The sequence below is a fragment of the Hyperolius riggenbachi genome, chromosome 1, assembly GCF_040937935.1.
Source record: "Hyperolius riggenbachi isolate aHypRig1 chromosome 1, aHypRig1.pri, whole genome shotgun sequence".
Classification (NCBI taxonomy): Eukaryota; Metazoa; Chordata; class Amphibia; order Anura; family Hyperoliidae; genus Hyperolius; species Hyperolius riggenbachi.
The window spans coordinates 464,771,549-464,797,916 of record NC_090646.1 but is presented as its reverse complement, the minus strand read 5'-3'; the positions used below and the strand labels follow the sequence as shown (position 1 = coordinate 464,797,916).

Sequence of the window (26,368 nt, the reverse complement as noted above, 5' to 3'; positions counted from 1 at the left end):
ACAGTTAGCACGGCTTTGTGAATCAAGCCCAAAGTGTGTTTTCTCATAAGCAATCATTAGGTGCTGTGGGAAAACGTGAGGAGACAAAAGTGTGTAGTGTCTGCTTCATCTGCTTAAAAACAATCACACTTTCCACCTGGACATGTGTGAACCCTGCATAAAGCAAACTACACCTTGGCCCTTATTTGATTTCATTTTTTTGTCTCTTTTCTCCTAGGTGATAGTTTCACAATTTATTAAAAATGCCTTTTAAGCCACCAATAACATAGAAAATACAATGATTTTGATAGAACTTTTTCAATGGCAGAATACTGAAAAGTTATTTTAAAGGGAACCTGAAGTGAGTAAAATTATTTAAAATAAACACATGATGCAGCTGCAAATGAATATTACATACTGTACTACCCTCAACCTCAGTTCCTCTCAGAAGCTCACCATTTTCTTCTTACAGTGATCCCTTCCAGTTCTGACATTATTTTGTCAGAACTGAAATAGACCAGTTGCTGTCAGTTACAACTGAATGTGCAAGGTAATGTCCATGTTTGCCTATGGCTGAAGTGGGTGATATTACAGTTTAACAGTGTGCTTGTAACGATTGGTGTCAGCACACAGAGAGAATCTGATTGTTGATGATCTGCAGAATCATCAACAATACAGATGTATACTTGATTATGGATGATCTGCAGAATCACCAATAATACAAGTATGACTAACCTCTGGACACCTAATGAGTAAAGTGCTAGATGAACTGTAGGCTATCTCCCGAGGAGCGGGAGATATAAGCGGCTCGGCCAAGAGCCACCTGAGGGGCAGGTGGCCCTGGGCAGTGCAGAAACTATCTCCTTGATAGTGAGGACCTGGTAACCAGGAATAATGATATCAGATGTTAAACTGTACTGCAGCCAGAGTAAGAGACCACTGGCTGCTAACAGGCCAGACTCTCTGAGGAGCAGGAGTCCTGGTTTCCTGGTTGCAGCTGACACCTGGTGGAATGGTGTTACTGCTAGTACAGATAAACTGAGCACTCAGGGAGAGTGACAGCTAGAGTGGTCGGGCAGGCCCGGTCGGCAACACACGAGCAGATCAGGTACAGAGAGAGAGAGAGAGAGACTGATTCGGTAACCGGGTACAGGCAGGGTCTGGCAACAAGTAGGCAGATAAGCAGAAGTACCGAATCAGAAAGCAAGAGAAAGGTCGACAGAGCAAATGGTCATAACATATAAGTATAACAAAGTCCTAGACTGGGGTGTGAGTTCTTTGGTCTCGACAACCTGGAACTAGTCTAGAGTATAACACAGTAATAGCACAATGTTCCTAAGCTTGAGTGTGTGGTCCTTGGTCACAACACCCTGGAACTGGTCTAAAGAATAACACAGCAAAGACACAGTATCCCTAAGCTTGGGTGTGAGGTCCTTGGTCACAACACCCTGGAACTGGTCTAAATAATAACACAGCAATGACACAGTATCCCTAAGCTTGGGTGTGAGGTCCTTGGTCACAACACCCTGGAACTGGTCTAAAGTATAACACTGCATTGACACAGTATCACTAAGCTTGGGTGTGAGGTCCTTGGTCACAACACCCTGGAACTGGTCTAAAGTATAACACATCAATGACACAAATGTAATCTGGCTAAGTGTGAATTCCCAGGTCCTCCTGGTTCTAACACACTGTGAGATCTGACTGGTCTGAGTGCTCACACGTTAGTATTCGCAATGGCAGACAACCAGCAACTGACAGGCAAGAAGTATATATAGTGCAGCGCTCCTCAGCGCCGCCCAGTCCCACTCAGCCAATCACCCACTGCGCTGGGATCAGCTGATCGTCCTGATCAGCTGATCCCTCTCCTATTGGCATAAAGGTCCTGCCTCCTAGCGCGCGCGCCCGTAGCTCTCCATCCGTGTGCACTACTAGGCTCAGACAAACCAGACGCATGCTGCTGTGTGGAAACCGCCGGTCTGAACGCGGAGACAGTCGCCCCGCTGCCAGACCGTGCGGCGGTGTCTCTGCAATCCATTACAGTGCTGACCAGAAAGCTGTTATGGGGTAATGGCCATTTTTAAAATGGAGGACGAAGAATTCCATTGATCACAGTGGACAAATGGGACGCAGGAGAGGAAAAAGGGATTGAGGAGTACACAGGATGCAAGTATGACCTGTGTATGGTTATTTTGATGGTACTTACGTTATCCCTGTCACAAGAGCCCTGGTGGCTGGAACGCGAAATGCCTTCCAAACGGTTCCAGCGCACAGATCGTGCAAACTGTGGTCGCAGTCAATGCACAGAAACCGTTGGGAATTGGCAGCAGACAAACCAGAAGGGAGCCTGTGGGTTACGGAAATACACTTTACACACTATTACAGGGTATATCTGCTACCACCATTGGTATGGGCCAGTGGTCCCTACCGACTGACTGACTGATCCTGCAAATAAAACGGTTAAAACACGCTGTATCCTGTTTAGATATCAATATGTAATGGAGTGGCAATGTCCCCGAGGGCTATATGTAAACCGATCGCCCATCCAGATGTAGGAGCGGCTGATACGGTTAATCTGTGTTTATATGGCTGCACTGTGGCTGCGCTTCGGGGAGGCGTGCTATAGTGTTGCCATTGGGAACAGGGGCAGAGCGTTGGGTAACAGGGGGGAGGCGGGTGTAGCTTAGTTAACTGGTTTGCGCTATGACCTGCGTGGTCTTGTGACCAGCGGCAAACCAGGAAGTAATAGGGTATGGGCGGAAGTCAGGATGGACAGTGGTCCAGTACGGAAATCCGCCCACAGAGGGGTTGACAATATATAACGATCCTCCTTACGCATGCTCTAACAGCCCCTGATGAGTCACACATAGTGACGAAACCGGTAGGGCGTGGCTTACAGCTGCGAGGAGGATTACGAGAGACGCCGGACATGCTGAGGGTTTACAACGAGCCAAGCCGTGGCCCTGGAACTGGGAGATCGGTAGTATGCTTGTGATACGCTTTTAAAGTTTTATATGATGTACGCGCATTACTTTTATTGGAATTATTAAATGTATGGTTTTACACATTGCGAATTGTCTGTGCTTTTGCTCTGAGGCTGTATATAAGATAAGAACACAGAGCTGATGCCTGCTTGGGAGTAAGAAGGCTGGACTAGAGGCTGCACGACCCCAATAGACCTACTGCCATTAGTGTTTACGGTGAGCAGGGAGGATATAAGAGTGGAGGGGAGAGCCTGTGTCTAGCTGGTGGTGGTGATCCCCGCTCCCCTACCTACACAAGTAGTGTATGCCTGTGTTGTGCCTTACACCAGAGGGGGTGTGTACTTTTATATCAGTCTGCACTATTATTGTGTTTTATGTTTATCTTTGAGGTGTATCTGTGCCCAGGAAGGAACTGTGAGGACAAGTTGATCCCTGGATGTATGGACTGAGCGCTTGCTATTTCTTGCGTAGATATCAATAATAGTAGCGACTCCTCTGAGACCTGAGTTCAGTTTCTGTGTATGGCTGTATAGCAGGTGTAGCGGAACAGTAAACGACTTTGATAAAGTCTTTATTTACGTGCAATATAAATAATTAATATATACAGAAAATTGTTAAAATCAACAATTATAGAGACAAATGATAACACAGTATAAAAGAAACTAAAAGGGATAAAAAATACTTAGATTTGTGGAAAGATGTCCTTTTGTGGGAAAAACTTGTAGAGTTCCTTTTGTTTCAGTTCAAAGTTCAGAGTTCAGACCAGGTGGATGCCAGCATATCCTCAAGCTGGCACAGATGTGATCAAGATGGTGTTTCAAGGTGAAGGACACTTGCGTTTCAGCCTGTCAATAGTTTTATCACCCATCGCTGCGGGGAGTGGCTATGACTGGCTATGAAGTCCAGCCTCGGGAGGATGGAGCAGGGGCTGTCCCATCCTTACAGACCCTCAGACTGGCAGAATTCTAGTTTGGCCCGTCTTGGGGTGCACGTGGGGGCAGTTAAAACCTATACCGCATATTCACACTCAGCATGATTTTACGATTCCTAAGACATGAAATATGACAGGTCTATCATGAGAATTTACCCCCGTCTCTTCAAACCCATATTGCTATGAGTGTTTAGGGGACAGAGTACTGGGAATTTCACATAACCAGCACCGGGACTCATGCTACACTTTCCCCACATTTGGAGAAGCTGCCACCTCAGAAACCCCAGAAATATGACAGATCTGGGAAGATATGGATTATGCGCCTCAGGTCATTCAGGGTGTGTGCTGTCAGCTGGCTTCCCTTTGATCCTTACCAGGGAGCAAGTTGTCAAGACCTCCCGGAGATTCGTAGCCTGCCTGGCTGAATCTAGGTCTCCTTATCAGAGTGAAACAGCTGGCATATCCTCTGAGAGGGGCCATTAGTTCTCCAGGGGGCTGGGGAACCAGCTTGTTACAGCTAAGTGCTAAACGCAATTAACTACCTTTCCCAGAACTGTCTATCTTAAAACCAAAGTTTGTCATTCTGAGCCCTGCAATAGATGTGCGATCGATTGCGGTGATCAGAAACGACTGCTGGATCTGTGATTTTTATGCGTTTTGGACGACTGGGCGTCGCCTGGCGTCACAATCCCGTCTGGAACGTTTGGCAGCTTTTTGTTAAAGTTCTATTTGTTCCGCCAGGAAGATCTGACCATTTTTGGAAAGCTAAAAGTCCCGGTGCAGTGAAATTTTTTGCAACTTTATCAGATTTTGCAACCGGTTGCACTTATTTATAGGTATAGCTATCAGAAAGTGCAACCTAACCATTGACTTTAACCTATCTGTGGCAGAAAATGCAACCCAACCAAACCCTATTCTCACACAGAACCCTCCCCTCTTGCTCAACTAATAACCCCCCCTGGAGGGAACAATCCCCCCTCTTGCTCAACTAATACCCCCCCCCCCCCCCCCCTGGAGGGAACAATCCCCCCTCTTGCTCAATTGATAACCCCCCCCCCCTGGAGGGAACAATCCCCCCTCTTGCTCAACTAATAACCCCCCCCCCCCCCCTGGAGGGAACAATCCCCCTTCTAGCTCAATGGGATGATGGGTAGCAAAATTTTCCACTACACCGGCTTTCTGTTGCACCGGGTCCCGAGTCGGTATGATGCTCAGTTCCCAAGTTATAGGGATTTGAAGGAGGGGTGTCCCCTGATCTTGGCTGCAGAAAGTGCAATTACAGAAATACAGGACAAACCCAACATGATGATAAGCGGCACACCCGGAAAGTCTTCTTCTTCCCTTGCAGCATAAATCTGTGTCTTCAAAACTTATGTCAAGTGCCCTGGGTCTCTCATTACACATGAAGGAGCAGCTCAGCTATGCACCCTCCTCTCCTGTCTCAGTCTTACTGGCATGGGCAGGAGACTCAATTCCACTGTGCTCTCTGCAGAGGAGTGCAGGGGACCCCACCAACTTGGGAATGGGGCATCACATTGACTCAGGACCCAGTGCAAAGGAAAGCCGGGACTTTCAGCTTTCCAAAAATGGTTAGTTCTGGCTAGGGGATCAAACAGAATTTTAACAAAAAGCTGCCAAACTTACCAGACGGGATAATACGTAAGTACCATTTTGACTTTTTATATTCAGTTCAGGTTCTCTTTAAAGAAAAGATGAATTGAATAGCGTCCATTATGTTGACAAAGAAAGGCAGTTTAGTAAACCAAGCAAGCTAGTTAATAAAAAGAAATGTTAGTTATTGTATAAAACGATGATAATGCAAAATCGTGTGTAGGGTTGCCAGGTGTCCGGTTTTACACCGGACAGTCCGGTTTTTGGCCCCTGTGTCCGGTGTAAAAAAACATGCTAAACCGGACAATTAAGTTGTCCGGTTTTAGCGACCCCCGCAGCGCAGGAGGAGAACAGCGCAGCAGAGAGAGAGCTGGGAGCAGCGGTGGAGAAGGGGGGCAATCTCCCCCCCCTTCCCTCACCTTAGGGTGCTCTCTCTCCCCCGCTGTCTCCTCCAATATGATGTGCAGGCTGGCGGGTGGCTGCGGGCGGAACTTACCTCTGTGTCGCTCCAGCGCCGGAAGTTCGGGTCCCGCAGCCGCTGAGAGAGATTTGACTCAAAAAAGATCCGGATCAAAGATCCGAATCATTCATGAGCCGGACAACAGTATCAGTCTGAATAGTGTTGTCCGGCTCATGAATGATTCGGATCTTTGATCCGGATCTTTTTTGAGTCAAATCTCTCTCAGCGGCTGCGGGACCCGAACTTCCGGTGCCTGCGACAGAGGTAAGTTCCGCCCGCCACCCGCCAGCCTGCTGCACATGATGGAGGAGACAGCACCCTAAGGTGAGGGAAGGCAAGGGGGGGATTGCCCCCCTTCTCCACCGCTGCTCCCAGCTCTTTCTCTGCACTGTTCTCCTCCTGCGGGGGGGGGGGGGGGGGGGGGGGGTTACCTGGCTACCTATTCTGGGCACATATAGCCCCTGGCTACCTATTCTGGGCACATATAGCCCCTGGCTACCTATTCTGGGCACATATAGCCCCTGGCTACCTATTCTGGGCACATATACCCCCTGGCTACCTATTCCGGGCACATATACCCCCTGGCTACCTATTCTGGGCACATATAGCCCCTGGCTACCTATTCTCTGGGCACATATAGCCCCTGGCTACCTATTCTGGGCACATATAGCCCCTGGCTACCTATTCTCTTGGCACATATAGCCCCTGGCTACCTATTCTGGGCACATATAGCCCCTGGCTACCTATTCCGGGCACATATACCCCCTGGCTACCTATTCTGGGCACATATACCCCCTGGCTACCTATTCTGGGCACATATACCCCCTGGCTACCTATTCTGGGCACATATACCCCCTGGCTACCTATTCTGGGCACATATAGCCCCTGGCTACCTATTCTGGGCACATATAGCCCCTGGCTACCTATTCTGGGCACATATAGCCCCTGGCTACCTATTCTGGGCACATATACCCCCTGGCTACCTATTCCGGGCACATATACCCCCTGGCTACCTATTCTGGGCACATATAGCCCCTGGCTACCTATTCTCTGGGCACATATAGCCCCTGGCTACCTATTCTGGGCACATATAGCCCCTGGCTACCTATTCTCTTGGCACATATAGCCCCTGGCTACCTATTCTGGGCACATATAGCCCCTGGCTACCTATTCCGGGCACATATACCCCCTGGCTACCTATTCTGGGCACATATACCCCCTGGCTACCTATTCTGGGCACATATACCCCCTGGCTACCTATTCTGGGCACATATACCCCCTGGCTACCTATTCCGGGCACATATACCCCCTGGCTACCTATTCCGGGCACATATACCCCCTGGCTACCTATTCCGGGCACATATAGCCCCTGGCTACCTATTCCGGGCACATATAGCCCCTGGCTACCTATTCCGGGCACATATAGCCCCTGGCTACCTATTCTGGGCACATATAGCCCCTGGCTACCTATTCTGGGCACATATAGCCCCTGGCTACCTATTCTGGGCACATATAGCTCCTGGCTACCTATTCTGGGCACATATACCTCCTGGCTACCTATTCTGGGCACATATACCCCCTGGCAACCTATTCTGGGCACATATACCCCCTGGCTACATATACTGGGACATTTACACCCCTGCCTACATATACTGGGACATATATACCCCCTGGCTACATATACTGGGCACATATATCCCTGGCTACATATACTGGGAACACTGGCTGTTTGTCATTATGTGCATTTAGTGGTGAAAAGCTGTCTCTTTTGTGCATTTACTGGTGAAAAGCTGTCTCTTATTATGTGCATTTACTGGCGAAAAGGTGTCTCTTATAATGTGCATTTACTGGTGAAAAGCTGTCTCTTATGTGCAGTTACTGGTGAAAAACTGTCTCTTATGTGCACTGGACCAGTACTACTGGTGAGGACAGTTAGTGACATGGCTATGTACTCTGTAATGTGCTGCAGAAGATGTCAGTGCGATATAAATACTATAAATTTTTTTAAAAAAAAGCCCATTGCTTAGCCCCACTCTACATAAAAGTGCGCTTCTGACTCCGCCCCTAACTCCACCCCCTGTCCGGTTTTCTCCATCAGCCGACCTGGCAACCCTAATCGTGTGTAATGCACTGAAGTGAACTGCGTGTTGCAAACCAACAGATTTACTATGTATTTAACTTTTGCAACTAAACAGAGCTGAAAATATTTACTGTTTCTCAACAACAGTGGAGTTTCCTTTTACTTCTGTGACTTAAATATCGCCCAATGAAATCACTCCACGCTGTAGTTTACGCTGAGAACTCCTAACGTGTTACGTTCATGAGATGAGTGGTTACTAGAGCGAAAGCCCACTGTCCTAACTCTCTGGGCGCCATTGCGAAGCTTTTCCAATAGCAGTCCTGCGTTGGGCCGGGTCCTACAATGGACCACGTAGTGCAGACACTAACAAACGTACATTCTTCGGATGCCTTGTCCTCTACTGCTTGGCAATCGTGCTGTGTTACGTAAAAAATGCACCGTGATAGGTCAATAAGATGTGTGACGCATATAGAGCAGCCAATAACAGCTATAGGACATTGCAGGAGTCGGAACTACACGGGGAGATCTCAGCTCAGGCTTGTGCTGCTCTATGGAGGAAGTGCGGTGCGGGCTGTGTGATGGGGGTGTTCGGGGGCTCTCATGTAAGTAGTGTGCTCACACGGATGTCCTGTATGGAACACGCTTGGTTAGCTTTGTGGGGGGTGTACTATAGCCATGGCAGGGCTGCTACAGGTGCCACTTATATGGCAGCTGACAAGTGCTTCTTGTTATCTTTAGAAGATAAGATAAGCTAGATATGTGTTGTGCTGGATTTCGTGCTCATCCTGTGACTCTAGCTATTTCTGTTAGCAACAGCAGCGCCCATGTTATGTTTGTGTTGTTTGTATGCTTTTTGTTTTTTAGGTTCACTACTTCGTATCCATTTCATTTGACTTAAACGGTTCACTGATATATTTGTAAAGGCGAATGTACCTGGAATAAATTGCTATGCTTTTGGGTTTTTTTATGGAGGGATAGATGTAAAATCCCCTTATGGTAAACTTCTAGGGACCTGGCCACATAGTTTACTATATCAGAATTGGTCATACACTGTATATTCATACAGGTTCATGGTTGGGACATGGGGATGGAGTTTGCTATAGCCAACGATGTACAATATCAGAGTTTACTATGGCAAGATTTTACTGTATGATATTTTATTCTTGTATGTGACTGCAGTAGACAGATTCAGTTTCATTGGGCAGCCACTTTATTGTAAAGTTAGCAGCTGGTGCACTGGCAACAGATCTTTCCAAAATGGAATGCTGCGTTCCATCGCTCCCAAACCATATATGATAAATGTAATTATAATCTCTTACAGGTTTTAGTCATCTTTGTTAAAGAAGTGAATGTATATTATACAGCAGATCTAATTAGTGGGGTGTTCACTTTATATATCTTCTGTTGCAGGTTCGTGGAGAAGTTCAAGAAGATGACCCTGCCTCAAGTGCGTGGAGTTGGGTGATGGCAACTTCCGTGGCCACCACAGAACTTCAGTGGCCTCTTCTGAGTGCCCGCTATGGAGTGCGAGCAGCACTGTTGGTTTTGTCTGGGTCACTTTTGTTGGTTCTTGTCCCTCTCAGCGGGCTAGAAGAGCAGTACAGAGCAGCTCTGAAGGCTCTTCTCCATTATAACCTCTGGGGAGGTGAAAACAAGATTCATGCCTATGCTGCTCAGTCCACGGGTCTTGCTGTTACTTCAGCTGCAATTGAACTTATGGTGTTTAAACAAAAACCATCTGCAGGTAACTCAAAGTGTTTTAGAACTTGAACTTCATCCCAATCAGTAGCTGATGCCACCTTTCCCATGAAAAATCTTCTCCTTTTCACAAACGGATCAACAGGGTGCTCTCTATGGCTGGTATTGTGGTGAAACCCCTCCCACGTTGTGATGTCAGGACCATGGTTCTGACTTACCACTGTGGGAGCCTTGTTGCATTGTAGGAAATAACAGCTGTTTTCACTGCTAGAAAAAAAAAAAAGAGCATCTCCTTCCAGTGACATCACCTGCCAGCAGTAAAAATGTCACCATGTGTGATGTCAGAATGTAAATCAGGGATAGGAAAGATTTTACAATGGGCAAACGCTGACTAAATAATTTATACATAATTATTGTAAAAATGAAGCACTTTTTTATTACATTATTTTCACTGGAGTTGCTCTTTAAAGCCCAAGTAAACCCACTGCCAGCATTTGCCCCACAGAGCATAGTAGAAATAGTGAATGAAAACGAAATTAGCATGGCTGATGGAGACCAGGCACTATAAAGACATACGTTTTGAATATGGCATGGTCAATTTTAGGCTATAGTCTACATTAGGGGACCCAGCAGGGAACCTCATAGGGAATAGTTCTCCAATCGCAGTACCTTCTTTCAGCATAAAGCACTGTGATTGGCCAAATAGTGTGGGCGTAGGTTACTACAACCTATTGGAAACCGAACAGGTCAGGAGGGTGCTGTCCATCCAATCACATTAGCTGAATTTCCCTGTGAAGTTTCCTGCTGGGTCCACTAAAGTAGACTAGCGCCCACATTTTTTGCACAGGGTGAAGCCGAAAGATGGCTCACCCTATTCAAACTTCTGCACGCGATAAATACTATTCCCCCCCCTCTCAGTTGTAGCAACTTGGGGGAAACACCTAATTTGGGCAGCGACTATTGCTGGTGGCTGAATTACCTAGGTTTTTTTTTTCTTTAAGGAAAGGTGGGGGGGGGGGGGGGGGGGAGGGGGAAGGCTGCGCATCCCTAAACACATGGTGCAATTGAATGGTTAATCGCACAGGCGTACACCGCCTCTGCCAGACTGAAAAATGCATGCCCTGCATCCAAGACAAGTGCTAACATTTATTAAACTAGGAGGAACTTTAGCTTCCAATATGGTTTGCATGCAAAGTATATTATACTAGACATTTGTGCCACGGTGAGGCAAACCTCCGGGCAAGTGACCTAACCTAACGGTGTAAGTAGTAGCAGATTTGCATATGATTTGCATCTAAATTGAATGCGAAGTGTGCAGAAAATCTATTTAGGTGCTGCACACTGAGCTGGTGGTCATTTCAGATGCAGCCTTAGTGGAATGCGCTGGTGTTCTCCTTGCTTCTTTCTTTCTCTAATTTGAGCTCTGGCTATTGCCGGCGCCCAACTGAATCACTGAGCTGCTACAGCCGTAATTATCCTTATGGCGATGCAGTGCTGCACCAAAATTAGCTGATTCAACTATAAGAAGATTGTTTTATAGGTCTGTTTTTTTTTTTTCCTCTCCTGTGCTGTCACTATAATGTTCCACTGTGTGGCCTAGTGCACACCGGAGCGTTTCCGCTGCGGTTTGCGATCTGCTTGCAGGTGCGGATCCGCTAGGGTAATGTATTTCAATGGGCTGGTGCACACCAGAGCGGGAGGCGTTTTGCAGAAACGCATACTCCCGGGCTGCTGCAGATTTTGGATTGCGGATGCGTTTCTGCCTCAATGTTAAGTATAGGAAAACCGCAAACCGCTCTGAAAAACGGCACTTCAGAGCGGTTTGCCAGGCGTTTTTTGTTACAGTAGCTGTTCAGTAACAGTTTTACTGTAACAATACATGAAATCTACTATACCAAAACCGCTACACAAAACCGCAAAACGCTGCAGAAAAATAAGAAAAAGCGTTTCAAAATCTGCTAGCATTTTGCGGATCTGCTAGCGGTTTTTGGTGTGCGCTAGGCCTATGTGTGGAGATATAGAGCTGCTGAAAACAGAAGCACAGATATATTTCCTGTGGAACACTGCAATGCAGGGAGACCAGGTGGTCTGTTGTGATACAAGTGAAATGTGGGTGTGTGTGCATTTAATATACCGTATATTCCGGCGTATAAGATGACTTTTTAACCCCTGAAAATCTTCTGAAAAGTGGGGGGTCGTCTTATACGCCGGGTGTCAAGAACCGAGTGTACGTTCTTGTGCCAGGCAGAGCTTTAAATGACGTACCGGGTATGCAGCCAGCCCAGGGCGGAAAGGTCCGTTTGCAAAATCTGTTTCAATTCAGAGTTTACTGCAATCCCGGATAACATCTTGCGAGCAGCCGCTCGCGTGGATAGCAGGGCAGCTTCCTGGTTCGGGGGTCACCTGACTGTGACGTGTGCGCTCACGCTGAAAGAGATTGCCGGAGGTGGAACACACTGAGTAGTGGAGCGCATACGTCACAGTCAGGTGACCCCCGAACCAGGAAGCTGCCCTGCTATCCACACGAGCGGCTGTTGGCAAGATGTTATCCGGGATTGCAGTAAACTTTGAATTGAAACAGATTTTGCAAACTGACCTTTCCGCCATGGCTGCATACCCGGTACGTCATTTAAAGCTCTGCCTGGCACAAGAACGTACACTCGGCGCCTGACACCCAGTGCGACCCAGATGGATCTTTCCCCTGACTGCAGCACCCGGTATGTAATGTAGAGCTCTGCCTGGCACAATGTACTATAGGCATAGCAAGCTTTGCCAGTTCTTAAAAAGCACAGCCCGATCTCTTTTCCCTCCCCTGGATAATTGCAGCACCCACCAGTAATGCCAGTACTATGTTCTTATTTTCATTTTGATGTGAGGTGCAGAGGATGTATACAGGGGTGGGCCAGGAGGATGGAGGCGGCATGTTTTGAAGAGGGGTAGTCTTATACAGCGAGTATATCCCCAACTCTATATTTCAACTGGAAAAGTTGGGGGGTCGTCTTATACGCCCAGTCGTCTTATACGCCGGAATATACGGTATATCTCACGTACCTTCACAATGTATTAGGTTAAGGGCAGTGATCCTTAAAGGTTATTGCCATTTAGGGCTCAAACCCACTAGAAACCTTTTCTAAGCGCTAGTGACTTGAAAAAGCTCTTGGTAAGGCAATGCTATGGGGGATTTTTATAAAATCACATCGCTCAAGTGGGATCACACCCATAGCATTACATTAGCAAGAGCTTTTCAAATCACAAAGCACTCCTAGTGGGTTTCAGGCCTTAAACTAGATTTGCATGAGGTTTATTTTAGTTTACGCTTTGTTGACTGGAAAAAGTAAGTTTCCCACTCCAATTAGGGCACAGTGCCCATATTATGACTTCTAGTTGGGAGATAATCAGCTGCATTTTATGTAGTGGGTCGGGGGATTGAGCCAGCACATGCCCACCCTGCATTATGACCCATAAAAGCAGATTAGGAAAAATCTCTTCAAGAATGGACAGTCGTGTTGTATCCAGCCAGTGATTTCCTAGATTCTCTGCTAGCTTGGGCTGAAAGACTCAGGGTACCCCCAGCCAAATAGGAGGAGCAGATGATGCAATACTTGGTGATGTATTGATTTTATTGCTATCTTTCTTTAAGTCTCTAACCCTATATTTTAAAATGAGCTACACCGTAATGTGATTGTAACAAATAGTTTTCATAAATGTTAAAATTATTAAGCTTTGTATTTGGAGTAACCCAGGCAGGTGAGAAACACTCGAGTCAGGCAAAACATCTGTCCACAGGCTGGGTCATTGCCATTATTGTGAATGCCCATGCTTCAGCGTTTAGCATGGCAGTGTTGACTTTTCCAGTGTACCTTTTGCAGTCTGGCTCATACAATGGTACCAGTCTCTGGGCAAACTCAAACATGTTGGCGAAAACCTAGCACAGGAACTGCATCACTGAGATATGAGAAAGCACAAACACACTTCTGTGCAAGACATGAACCATACTGATGTACAGGGAACCTCAGCTTCTAGCAATAACCAAACAAATCTGATTTTTACTTTTATTTCCATGACTAACATATTGTAATTAGTCAAAAAAATGCAGCTTTTTGTTGTTGTTGTTGTTACCAGATCTTGGACTTCTGATTTTTAAAGTGTGTGTGTGTGTCCTTCTATTCACTATGCATTGTTGGGAGTTACACCTTGTGTATTGTAACATGCAGTTAGAATGCATTTAATTTTAACACCTGATCGATTTATAAACGTGCACTTGCATTGTACAGAAGAGAGCTGTAGACAGCACTTCAGTGCTGTCTGTTGCGATAGAGAGATGTCAACATGCACCTTAAGTTATATGGGCAGTGCAGTCTCATATGCGAATGCATTGCTATTGCACCACATATACCGTGTGTACTATTCCCCCTCCAGGCTGCCTTGGACAGACAGGGAAAAAACTTTATTACTATAAAAACAGTGTAGTTCAGCTGCCTGTTGCTGGTGACCATATTACACTTTATTTATGGTAATTTAGGCTCATTAGTCTTTTAACAGCGCTCAAATTACTGACTGAGCGCTGGTATAGCTGTAATTCACATCATGGCCTATGGCGGTGCCTAGTGTGCCCAAATTTTCTGCGCGGTTTTGTGTGTCTCGTATCACTGCGCACAGTAAAGTCTATTTTCATCCTTACAGATGTGACGTTTGAAGCCAAAGCTGCGCTGAACCAGGCCATAGAAATGAAACGTCACGGCAAGAGAGACAAGGCACATAAACTTCTTCTCCATGCGTTAAAGATGGATCCCGATCACGTAGATGCTCTGAATGAGCTGGGTATATTGTTAGAGGAAGAGAAGGACATCATTCAAGCGGACTATTTATATTCTAAAGCATTAACTATCTCTCCACACAACGAGAAAGCCTTGATAAACCGTGATCGGACTTTGCCACTGGTTGAAGAAATAGATCAGAGGTATTTTAGCATCATTGACAGTAAGGTGAAGAAAGTGATGTCCATTCCAAAGGGTAATTCGGCTCTCCGCAGAGTCATGGAAGAGACTTACTATCACTACATTTACCATACAGTGGCCATTGAAGGCAACACACTTACCCTGTCTGAGATCCGCCATATCATTGAGACGCGATATGCGGTGCCAGGTAAAAGCCTTGAGGAGCAGAATGAAGTCATTGGTATGCATGCGGCCATGACCTATATCAACAACACTTTAGTATCTCGAATAGGATCTGTGACAACCAATGACATACTGGAGATACATCGAAGAGTGCTCGGCTATGTGGATCCTGTTGAAGCAGGAAGATTTCGAACTAACCAAGTGTTTGTGGGCCACCATATTCCACCGCATCCCAAAGATGTAGAGAAGCATATGCGGGAGTTTGTGCTGTGGCTAAATTCAGATGAGGCAATAAGCTTGCATCCTGTGGAATTTGCAGCCTTGGCACATTATAAACTGGTCTACATCCACCCATTTGTAGATGGTAACGGGAGGACTTCTCGCTTGCTCATGAATGTCATTTTAATGCAGGCAGGATACCCACCAGTGACTATCCGCAAGGAGCAGAGGTCTGAATATTACCATGTCTTGGAACTGGCCAATGAAGGTGACGTGAGACCTTTCATTCGATTCATTGCCAAATGTACCGAGAGCACCTTAGATCTGTTGATCATTGCTACAACAGAGCACCCTGTAGGTCTTCCAGAACCACACCCAGAGTTTACTGAGTGCAAGCAAACTATTCCAGTGCACACACCACGGCCTTAGTTTCATCAATCTTTCACAACTGCAGGGATTTTAGCTTCATCTCATTAATTTATTTGACAATATTTGCTGCTACATCTGTTTAGCATTTCATATGAGTAGGAGTGTGCTACACTGAAGACTAATCATTTGTTTACACAAGTTGTAAGGATTATCTCCTAATGCATTGTCTCTTAGGGCTTGTTTTCTTTAAGCCCAATCTACACGGTACAATTCTTTATACGATTCGATTCTATTTACGATCCGATTAAATCCGACATGTCCCATCAGGATTCAATTCGATTTGCCATTGTTTTGCAATGGCAAATCGAATTGAATCCTGATCGGACATGTCGGATCGAATTGAATCCTGATCGGACATGTCGGATTTAATCGGATCGTAAATAGAATCGAATCGTGTACATTGGGCTTTATACCTAAGTGAATACGCACAGAAAAAACACCTGCGGATTTGCCATGCGTATGCAAATTCACCTTCATTTGCAGGTGTTTTTCCACGCAAATTTGCCTGCATACATGTAGTTTTTTATTTATTATATTTACTGTCTCCATTTATTGCTATTGACTTCCGCATGCGTAAATGCGTACGAGGAGATGCATACGTGTTCATGTGAGACCACTTAAACCGCGTGGAAAATTCTGACAGACACTGGCGGTTTTTGTTTTTTTCACCTGCGGTGGTAAGCTAATTTTGCCTGTAATGGAAACAGGGCCATTGACTTGTATATGTCATGCGAAATCTGCATGCAGAAAATGCATGCAGATTAAATTTAGTGGAAACGGGCCCTTAAAAGGGAACTTGAGATATGAGGCTTGTTATCCATTACCTGTACACATGCTAGATTAATCTTGGCTGAGCCAGACGATAAAGCCTGCCTTTATTGATAATCCAGCATGTGTACAGCACCCAGGAGGTGCCTGGCAGATCAATTTAGCCGAGCAGCGGCTTATAGCTTCTCCCCACTCACCCTGTCCGCAGAGTGATCTCACACGTGTGCCGCTTTGGCAGCCCTCTGCTCCCCCGCATTGCAACAGAACACATTGTTAGCCTACAGGCTAACTACACGTCTATACAGCCTTGGCCCAGTGATGGTTCCTGATCCCTGTTGGGTGACATCTGTCTAGTGTTTGTATGAGCCTTTAGAACAATGCTGGGTCTAAAAAGAGCAGCCCTTTATGTTATCATTTACATTGGCCTGGTTCTAACACTGGTGACTCAAGCAAGAGATCTCTCATTTGTACCAGGAAACGGGCTTTCTCACAGGTTCCCTACACTTCTACTGGGGCACAAGCTAAGAGAGTGGTGTTTTAGTGTCTGAATAACTTGACTCCTAATGGTTTAATATTAACCATTTGATAATCTGTTAAAATTGTTTCATACTTATTTCTACCAAGATATTTCTGTTGTCATAACTCAAAGTCCAGTTGTGACAAAACACTAAAGCTACATGCACACTTTACATTTTCCTTATTTTTCATGATCATTTCATCAGGAAATGTAAAATAAGCAGGGGTGGGCTTTCCAGTCCAGAAGGGCTCAAATTCGGAATTCGAATGAAGTATAATTACTTCACGTGTGACCACAGGCTACGGGGAGTTAAATTACACAGAAGTCTTTGGGGACGTCTGCATTCCATTACCCGTCATAGGTGTAATGACTCACTATCGCGCATCCTCCTTCCAGCTTGAGGAAACGAGCTAGTCATGGAACACAGCTTTTATTACGCCTATGATGTGTAATGGAATGCAGACGTCCCCAAAGACTTCTGGGTAATTTAACTTTCCGTTGCCTGTGGTTACAGCTGAAGTTATTAGACTTCATTTGAATTCCAAATTCGAATCCTTCTGGACTGGAAAGCCCACCCTTAAAAAGAAGTAGCTGTGTCCCTATTTTCTGCTGGCCTCCCTAGTAGTGATCAATCTGGTGAAATCACTGTCCCTTGATGCTTGTTCCCTGCAGAAACTTCAGAGGATGAAGCAACAGCCATGTTTCCCCTCTCCATAGAGCAGAATGTTTGGCTTGGAGCCAAATAGTGTGACTGTACAACATTCATTCTAAAACAAGCTCTAAAAATAACTTTAGGTGACAGACCAGTAAAGTGTACGGAGTTTAAAGAGAACCTGATCTAAAGCTTAGATTCAGAAACAGATACTTACGTATAGGGAATCCGTTGGATCCTCCAGAGACTTCCCACACTATCCTCTGGTCCTCCACCAATGCCCGGGACCCTCCAGCTGATCGGGGCTATACAAACAACAAAAGAGACGGCACACCACTGGCTGCAACAAATCTGTTGTATTCACGAAGAAGTGCACAATACATATTACGGAATATTCATCAGGATGAAATATTCTGTAACATGTAGTGTGCACTTGTTCGTGAATACAACAGATTTGTTGCAGCCAGTGGTGTGCCGTCTCTTTTGTTGTTTGGACGTTTCCATTAGCCGTTAAAACGATCCGGCTGAGACAAGGCACCGGCAATCAGTCAGGACTTACACCTGATTCACTTGTTCTCCGTGCACCAGTTGATGCGATTGATCGGGGCTATTCTCCTCTTCTGGCTGCATGGAGCTGCTTCTGCGCAGGTGCAGCTGTACTAGTGCTTGAAGAGATACGCGGCTCTGATCAGATTACCAACAAGCCCTTGTCTGTAATCTTTGGAGAATTTGCAGCAACAGGGGACCGGAGGATGCACTGGGAAGCCTCTATAGGATCCAAAGACTTCCCTCTTCTTAGGTTAGGATGTAATTTTTGTACCTCAACTTTGGCTTGGGTACACTTCAACAGATTTATTCAGAGGTATTGTATTACTTTCTCTCTCTTTCATGGCCATAATGAATGATTTAGCCTGAGCAGTAAGGTGGCGTGCTTTGCATCAATCAGGTGAGACATACATTGGTGGAATTTCCTTACAGAGATCCCAAATGTTACTGTAATAGTACTTGTGGCGGCTGCTGTCCACACAAAACTGCCGGTTCAGGTAAAATTCCATTTGTATGTAACTTTCTCAGGGTAAATTACTGTTACATGAAGAACCCGATTCTACTGATGGTTAATGAGATGCAAATATCTTTATGCAAATGTATGCACCTTGAAGGGAGGGAGGTACTTGGCTGTCAGTGCATTTATAGTAAGTAGCAAGTGGGATGGGTGGCTGATGTGACTCAGGCTTTAAGCCTGGTACACACATCCAATTTTGATTGGCCAGTTTTACCACTTCCATGTAGTATCGGAGCATACCTGCAAAATCTGTGGTCCTCACGGAGGTGGAAAAATTGCATGTGTGTATGCAGCCTCCATGAAATATTTTATAAGGTAAATATTAGGGATGGGACGAATCCACAATTTCTTCGAATCCGAATCTAAAAAGGTTCTCGAATATCTCGAACCTTTCGAATCCCGAATCTAACGAATCCTGCACATACGAATTGTGCGATCCGTGGTATAGTTGCCCGCAGTATAGGTAGCGAGGTAAAGGTGCCTTCAGTATAGCTAGCTAGGTATGGGTGCCTTCAATATTGGTAGCTTTCAGTATAGGTAGCAAGGTATATGGGCCTTCAGTATAGGTAGAAAAGTATATGGGCCTTCAGTATAGGTAGCAGGGTATAGGGGCCTTCAGTATAGGTAGCAGGGTATAGGGGCCTTCAGTATAGGTAGCAGGGTATAGGGGCCTTCAGTATAGGTAGCAGGGTATAGGGGCCTTCAGTATAGGTAGCAGGGTATATAGAGGCCTTAAGTATAGGTAGGTATGTAGGTAGGTATAGGGGCCTTTAGGTAGGTAAAGGGACCTTCAGTATAGGTAGCAGGGTATAGGGCCTTAAGTATAGGTAGGTAGGTAGGTATAGGGGCCTTTAGGTAGGTAGGTACGTATAGGGGGCCTTTAGGTAAGTATAGTGTCCTGTAGGTAGGTAGGTAAGTATAGTGGCCGGTAGGTAGGTAGGTATAGTGTCCTGTAGGTAGGTAGGTAGTTAAAGGGACCTTCAGTATATGTAGCAGGGTATAGGGCCTTAAGTATAGGTAGGTAGGTAGGTATAGGGGCCTTTAGGTAGGTAGGCACGTATAGGGGCCTTTAGGTAGGTAAGTATAGGGGCCTGTAGGTAGGTATAGTGGCCTGTAGGTAGGTATAGTGGCAAGTAGGTAGGTATAGAGGCCTGTAGGTAGGTATAGGGGCCTTTAGGTAGGTAAGTATAGGGGCCTGTAGGTAGGTAAGTATAGGGGCCTGTAGGTAGGTATAGTGGCCTGTAGGTAGGTATAGTGGTAGGTAGGTAGTTAAAGGGACCTTCAGTATAGGTAGCAGGGTATAAGGCCTTAAGTATAGGTAGGTAGGTAGGTAGGTAGGTATAGGGGCCTTTAGGTAGGTAGGCACGTATAGGGGGCCTTTAGGTAGGTAGGTATAGAGGCCTTTAGGTAGGTATAGGGGCCTTTAGGTAGGTAGGTAGGTACATATAGGGGGCCTTTAGGTAGGTATAGGGGCCTGCAGGTAGGTAGGTATAGTGGTAGGTATAGGGGCCTGTAGGTAGGTATAGTGGCAGGTAGGTAGGTACGTATAGGGGGCCTTTAGGTAGGTATAGTGGCAGGTAGGTAGGTGTCGCTCCCCCCGTGCCTCCTCCGCTCACCCCCATGGCCTCCTCCGTCCCCCCTCGCTCACCCCTGCTTAAGTATCAACTCACCTGTCCAGTGGAGCGCAGAGCGGCAGACCTCGTCCTTACTTCTCGGTTCCCTCTAGTGGCCGGACCGGCTTTTACTGATGACGTCATTGTAAAAGCCGTCACTAGAGGGAACCAGGAAGTCAGCGAGAGGTCTGCCGCTCTGTCTGCGCTCCACTGGACGGGTGAGTTGATACAAAGTATGCGGGCGGAGGAGGCGCGGGGCGGTCGGAGGAGGCGCGGGTCGGAGGAGGACGAGTGCGAGCGGCGGATGCGCGGCGATGCAGCGTCGGGATTCGGCGGATTCGTAAAATGGAAAATGGCGTCGGGATTCGAATCCACGAATCTCGAATATTTCCCAATATTTGAGGGATTCGTGGATTCGCCGGATTCGTCGTCCCATCTCTAGTAAATATGGTACAAGTGTTAATGGAGTCATCAAGCTAATTAACCTACCCTCAGATCTACTTACCTGGGGCTTACTCCAGCCCCTTGCAGCCGACAAGTCCCATGCTGAAGCTCCACCCTAAGCCGCTGGCCCAGGATCCCCGCACGGTGTTTCGCCAAGCCGTCCTCTACTGCGCCTGTGCCACTGTCAAACAAGTCCACGTTGTCCGGACTGTACTACGCAGGCACTGTACAGCCTTGACAATGTGGACTCGATTCACAGCAGCGCAGATGCGGTAGAGGATGACCTAGAAGTCGCCCTCTGCAACGGTGGGCATCCTGGGCCGGCGGCTGAGACTAGAGCTGCGGCATGGGACATGTCAGCTGCAAGGGGCTAGTGGAAGTCCCAGGTAAGTAGATCGGGGGGTAGGTTAATTAGCTTGATGACTACTTTAAGAGCAAAGAGCACCCCTTTCTCGCAACAGTTATGAAGAGATATATCACCTGGGGACTCCTTGAATTGGGTTTTGTCATATCATTGTAGCAGCCTTGTCTCTTGAAGGGCAACTGTAGTGAGAATATGGAGGCTGCCATATTTATTTCCTCTTCAATAATGCCAGTTGCCTGGCAGCCTTGCCGATCTATTTGGCTGCAGTAGTGTCTGAACCACACCAGAAACAAGCATGCAGCTAATCTTTTCAGATCTGACAATGTCAGACACACCTGATGTGTTGCATGCTTGTTCATGGTCTATGGCTGAAAGTATTAGAGGCAGAGGATCAGCAGGACAGCCAGGTAACTGGTATTGCTTAAAAGAAAATAAATATGACAGCCTCTATATCTCTCACTTCAGTTGTACTTTAAGTGCTGTGTTCTGCACCTCCAAGCCACCCCCAACCCCCAAATGTTCTCGGCTACAGGATGGCATGACTATGGGAGCTACTTTTCCCCTCTCCCGTAGAGGTTCCTTGAACACATGATGGTGACAGGGAATGGTACCTCCCTGGCTGGGTCTCGTGCAGTTGTGAGGAGGAATCGGGATACCTGCAATAAAAACCTTTCAGTAGGTAATGATCTCACATTTTATTATAGGTACACACATACAATCACTCTCTCACTTGCAGGGATCAAGAATCAATCACTTGGGTAATAGATAGTTCAGGGCCCAATGCTGTACAAACACACAACTTGTTGTTACTATGTAAGGGGTGGAGGAAGGATGAGCAGTGCACAATGGAGTGGGATGGGCAAGGAGGGAGAACAATGTTGTTGGGCAGAGTTCAGCTAAGATGAGCCTCATTAATGTATCAAGGATGGTTGGGAGCTGCCATAAACACACTAGATCCTCAGCAGAGGTGGTCTTAAGCGGCAGCCTTGGCCAAGTTTCATCTAGTGTGTGTGTTTATGAACCTATAGTCAGTTTTCTCCACGAGTAGTTAGCTGGCAGCTGTGCTTCAAACAAGACTGCTACATGATGTGGCCTAAATATCAATACTGAACAAGTGACCTATTACTCATCTGTCCGCATGCCCTACTAATGCTGGTGATATAGACAAACTACATTTAGCCTAAATATTTCAGTGTCTTTATTGCTTTCCATCAGTATTGCAGATTTGTATGGAATTGACAACAAATTCAAACTGTCAGAGCTGTGGGAGGACTACAGATAAGGTGCTCACTCATGATCTTCTAACTTTTATACAATAAGTTTACAGCCCATGGAGGTAAATGAGTACTTTATCCTTGCAGGAAACAGAAACCCTGCTGACTGTATCATGGTAGTCTGTATTATATATGCAGATATGAAATACCTGGAAGATTTATTCATAGTTCTGAAATTCTCATGATTAGGAGGAATTTTAAAACCTGCTTAATCAAGCTTATTTTACTTGTAAACAATGAACACTCCTCGGTTTGAAACGAACTACAGTATATGGATTTATGCATAAACTAGTTTCCAGTTTACAGACATTTTAGATATTTATAGGCATGGCTGAATCATGTTTCTCTAAGCATCTTAATTTGCCTAAGATTGATATGGTTACATTATATTAAGGTCTGGAAACCATTATTCAGTCAGACAGCTGCAGGCATTGTAATGAGTACAGACACTTACATTTACAGAATTTTGTAGACCATAGCACTTTAGTTAAGCCAGTGTTTGCCAACTTGTGGATAACATTTTTCAGCAGTTTTGAAGTGAGAAATTTAATTAGGACATGTACTAACATCCAGTCAAGAGTCTTCACCAAGATATCCATAAACTCACACAACCTTGTATAACATTCACAGTGCTTCTTATGGAATATTGTGCTGAAACAGATTCTAGTGTGTGCAGATGTTCCCACCATGCAGTTCTGCAGAGAAATCCCAAAACTTGCAGTGTACCATCTGAGATGATGAATCCCATCCCAGTTTGGGAATGTCTGGTCTAAGCTTAGAGTTCTCTTTGAGAAAGACTGGCAGCACCTTGAATAGGTTTATATTTGTTTTTGTAAGCAGATTGCACTTTAGCTGTGGATTGTTGTGTAAGAGTCCAGAATAAATTATTTTGGTACAAGTGTGTCTGTGCTTTTATAAATTTTTACCTCAGCACTAAAGTGTATCTCCTCTCGTGTTTTTTCCTAGCAACAACTGTGGTTCTTAAAGCAGGCCCCTTTCACACAGGCAACTGACAGGCAGTGAATGAATCGTCTGTCAGCTTCTCTCCTGCACCGACCAGCGCTTACTCTAACTCTGTACCGGCGCTGGACATGATTAGAAAGTCAATAGGCACATGCCTAGAAAAATCACTTCAAAAAGCACTGAGCGTTTGCGATTACACTAGCGCTTTTTGGTGTGCACTGGCCCTGAATTAGTGTTTTGTATGAAAACACATGTAAGGTAGTTCATCTGTGAGAACACCTGAAAAAGTGGCAGTAGTGTTTATCTGCAGATTACTAGCCCTGGGCTGTAAAATGATCGATTGGGTCATGCTATTGGTTGTAAGAACCATATTTTGAATAATTTGCATATCTAGAAATAAAATATGATAGCTTGCTGTACACTGGAAGGGAAGGGTGCATTTTAATAACAAAAGGTTTTTGCAGAAACAAAAACCAATATTTAGGGAGAGTACTATACCTCGTTCCAAGCAAGGTCGTCTATGGTCCCAAATTACTCTCTTTGCGATCCGAGCCTCAGCTCTCTACAGATGGTAACGAGATGCAAATTGTTCCAAATTGATGCAGGATTATACAAATACATGCAGCTTGGAAATGGTCCAATTGAATCATGCCAAGGTGGAATTTGATTGGTCTATTTTCTAGCTGCATAAAGAATTTGAATAATCCCGCATTAACGTGAAATGATTTGCATCTCACTGGCCATCCATCCCAGGCTTTACAATGAACTGTTGTTGCAAGAGACTAGATGCTGTGGCCATCTTGGAATATGCTGCTTGATCCTCATGCTGTCAATTTCTCAGACAGAAGAGCTCTTCAGCATAATGAAAAGGACTATAGAGAAGTGGAGTATATGATTTGTTTTTCCCTTTCTGGATTGTCTAATGCGAAGACCTCACAGTTAACTTACAAAATGGCCTGTGTAAAAAGAATGACAAGCCAATTTTGTAATTTAGTTCACGTTCAACAACCTCCCTGGTGGGGATGGTCAATGAGATACAAAGAAAATTCTGAGTTGATGCAGGATTATGCAGCTTGGACCAATCAAATACCACCTTGGCAAATTCCTCTGGCTTGCAATGCGGCTGGGATTCAGGCCAATCAAACTCAGGAGGGAGTGCATTTGGCTGGCCCAATTCCATTAAATCTGTATGCGACTGATCAGATGACAGAAATTAAAATCTACAACCTGCAAATGTGAAATGACATGGTGCATTAGGAACTATGTGTAGGCTTGTTCACACTAGAGATGTGGTCATTCTATGCACTGCATTGCTTAGGAACCACACAATAGATTTTGCCCGAGACTACATTTTTCTAAACATCTGCAACAAAGAATAACCAGTATTCTACACAGAAATTCTTGTTTTTAACTCCCCTGAATGTTTTACGATAAAACTGTAAGAAGCTCAAGCAAAAGTAGGTTCCAGGTCTGTCACAAGCAGTGGATTGAACCGCAAGTGTCTGAATCACAAAGGTGCAAGTGAAGCCTGCCACACCAATAAATGTCTAGAGCAAAAAACTAAACCTGTGCATACACGTGCCTCAGAGGCTTACACTCATCCTAAGCGACACAGCACACAGGGCCTATAGAGTGGTATCAGGACCGCAAATAGTTTAATCCAGTTTTTTCCCCAACACAAAACAATTTGAAATCTGCAGGAAAAAGACATGAAATGAAGGTAATATATAGATATATATAAAATACCATTTTAAGTTTTCTTCACTGCAATATCTGCAACAATATGTTAAGTACAGCCATTCTGCAATAACAAGTGTAAAATCATTCCCAAAACAGACCATCAGAGCCGCCTCTACATTGCCTTGCCTGCCTCAATATGAGGAAAATAAGGAAGCCTACAGTCTGTGCTATTAAAACATAAAAAGGGAAGTCAAAGTGGAGCTAGAAAAACAAAAGGAACAGTAAGATAGAGTACATCTCCCTGGGAATATGCACAGTCCGCATGTCAGTGACGCTGTAAGTGGCCACAGTGATGGGTAAGTCAAAGGTCATTGGTTCTTTCACATTTCTCCATGATTTGTGTTCTGGTCTCTTCAGTCCTGGTTACTTCCGAAGCAACAATCGTGCAAAGTCTGCATTTGTCATTTTTTGAGGCTCCCCTTCAGCACCAGTGGAAGACGTTGGCTGTGCCTGTGAGGTGCCATTCTCTGTTTTTGTGGCAGTTGGTGCATTCTGTCTGTGCAGAGCGCGAGGTAAGAGGGCCAGCTGAGTTCTTCCCTTGCCTCTCCTAGGACCATGAAGAAAATCAAAGTTCACAACTGTCACTCACAGGTTTTATAACTACCAGGGAACTCTCATTATTAGCTTCGAATACAAACTTTATTAGTAGACAAATTGTAACCGCGCTATTTTATGCCTCATGAAACCAGAGGCTGGTATTAGTTCTAAAAGAAAAATATTACCTTGATCTTACAAAAAAAGCCAAAGAACAGTATAACAAAAAAGTCAACAGTTCTCAAGAACATATCTACAGGTATGGCAGTGTGAAAGTACGTGGGTCAAATAGAACTGTCACTTAACCTCTTGCCGACCGCGTCATGCCGGTAGGCGTGGCCGCGGCGGCAGCCCCAGGTACGCCTAACGCCAATTGGCGTAAAGTCCTGGGGCTCTGTTTTGCAGGAGATCGCGCGCAGGCTGCGCGCGCATCTCCTGCTTGGGGGGCGGAGCTCCGCCCCGCCTTCAATCTCCGAGCTCGGGAGACTGGGGGACAAGAGAGCGATCGGCTCTCATAGGCAGAAGCCTATGACAGCCGATCGCCGTAATTGGCCGGCTGTGGGGAGGGAGGGAGCGAGGGAGGGAAGGGATTTAAAGGAAGAGGGTTGTTTTGTTTTTTTTTTTTTAAAGCGGCAACACAAATATTTATTAAAAAAAAAAAAAAAAAAACATGGGGGAAGCGATCAGACCCCACCAACAGAGAGCTCTGTTGGTGGGGAGAAAAGGGGGGGGGGGAAGCTGCAGTGGCCTTTTAAACTAAAAATTGCCTGGTCACTAGGGGGGTTTAGCCCTGCAGTCCTCAAGAGGTTAACGCGGGAGTGTCACCATAAAAATCAAATTTCAACAACAACTGGTCTGAGTGTATTAAGTGATAAAGATGCAAGTCCTGAATTTAAGCACTTCCTCCACTGCTACAGTATATCTA

The 26,368-nt window shown here is 45.6% G+C and overlaps 2 protein-coding genes across 3 annotated transcripts in view; one reads left to right on the top strand and one right to left on the bottom strand.

Moving 5' to 3' along the window:
- Positions 1-8,552: 8,552 nt before the first annotated feature.
- FICD (FIC domain protein adenylyltransferase) lies at positions 8,553-17,253 on the top strand. The gene is made up of 3 exons (XM_068271487.1): positions 8,553-8,647; positions 9,456-9,789; positions 14,427-17,253. The coding sequence occupies exons 1-3, from the start codon at positions 8,624-8,626 to the stop codon at positions 15,509-15,511; spliced, it is 1,443 nt and encodes a 480-aa protein (XP_068127588.1). The 5' UTR covers positions 8,553-8,623; the 3' UTR covers positions 15,512-17,253.
- Positions 17,254-22,106: 4,853 nt separating this feature from the next.
- The window catches only part of SART3 (spliceosome associated factor 3, U4/U6 recycling protein), a 56,492-nt gene continuing 52,230 nt past the window's right edge, over positions 22,107-26,368 (bottom strand). For both annotated transcript variants that reach the window (XM_068239624.1, XM_068239630.1), the window contains exon 19: positions 22,107-25,456. In XM_068239624.1, coding sequence (XP_068095725.1) covers positions 25,273-25,456 — 184 coding nt within the window. In that variant the 3' untranslated portion in view covers positions 22,107-25,272. The remainder of the gene's footprint in view (positions 25,457-26,368) is intronic.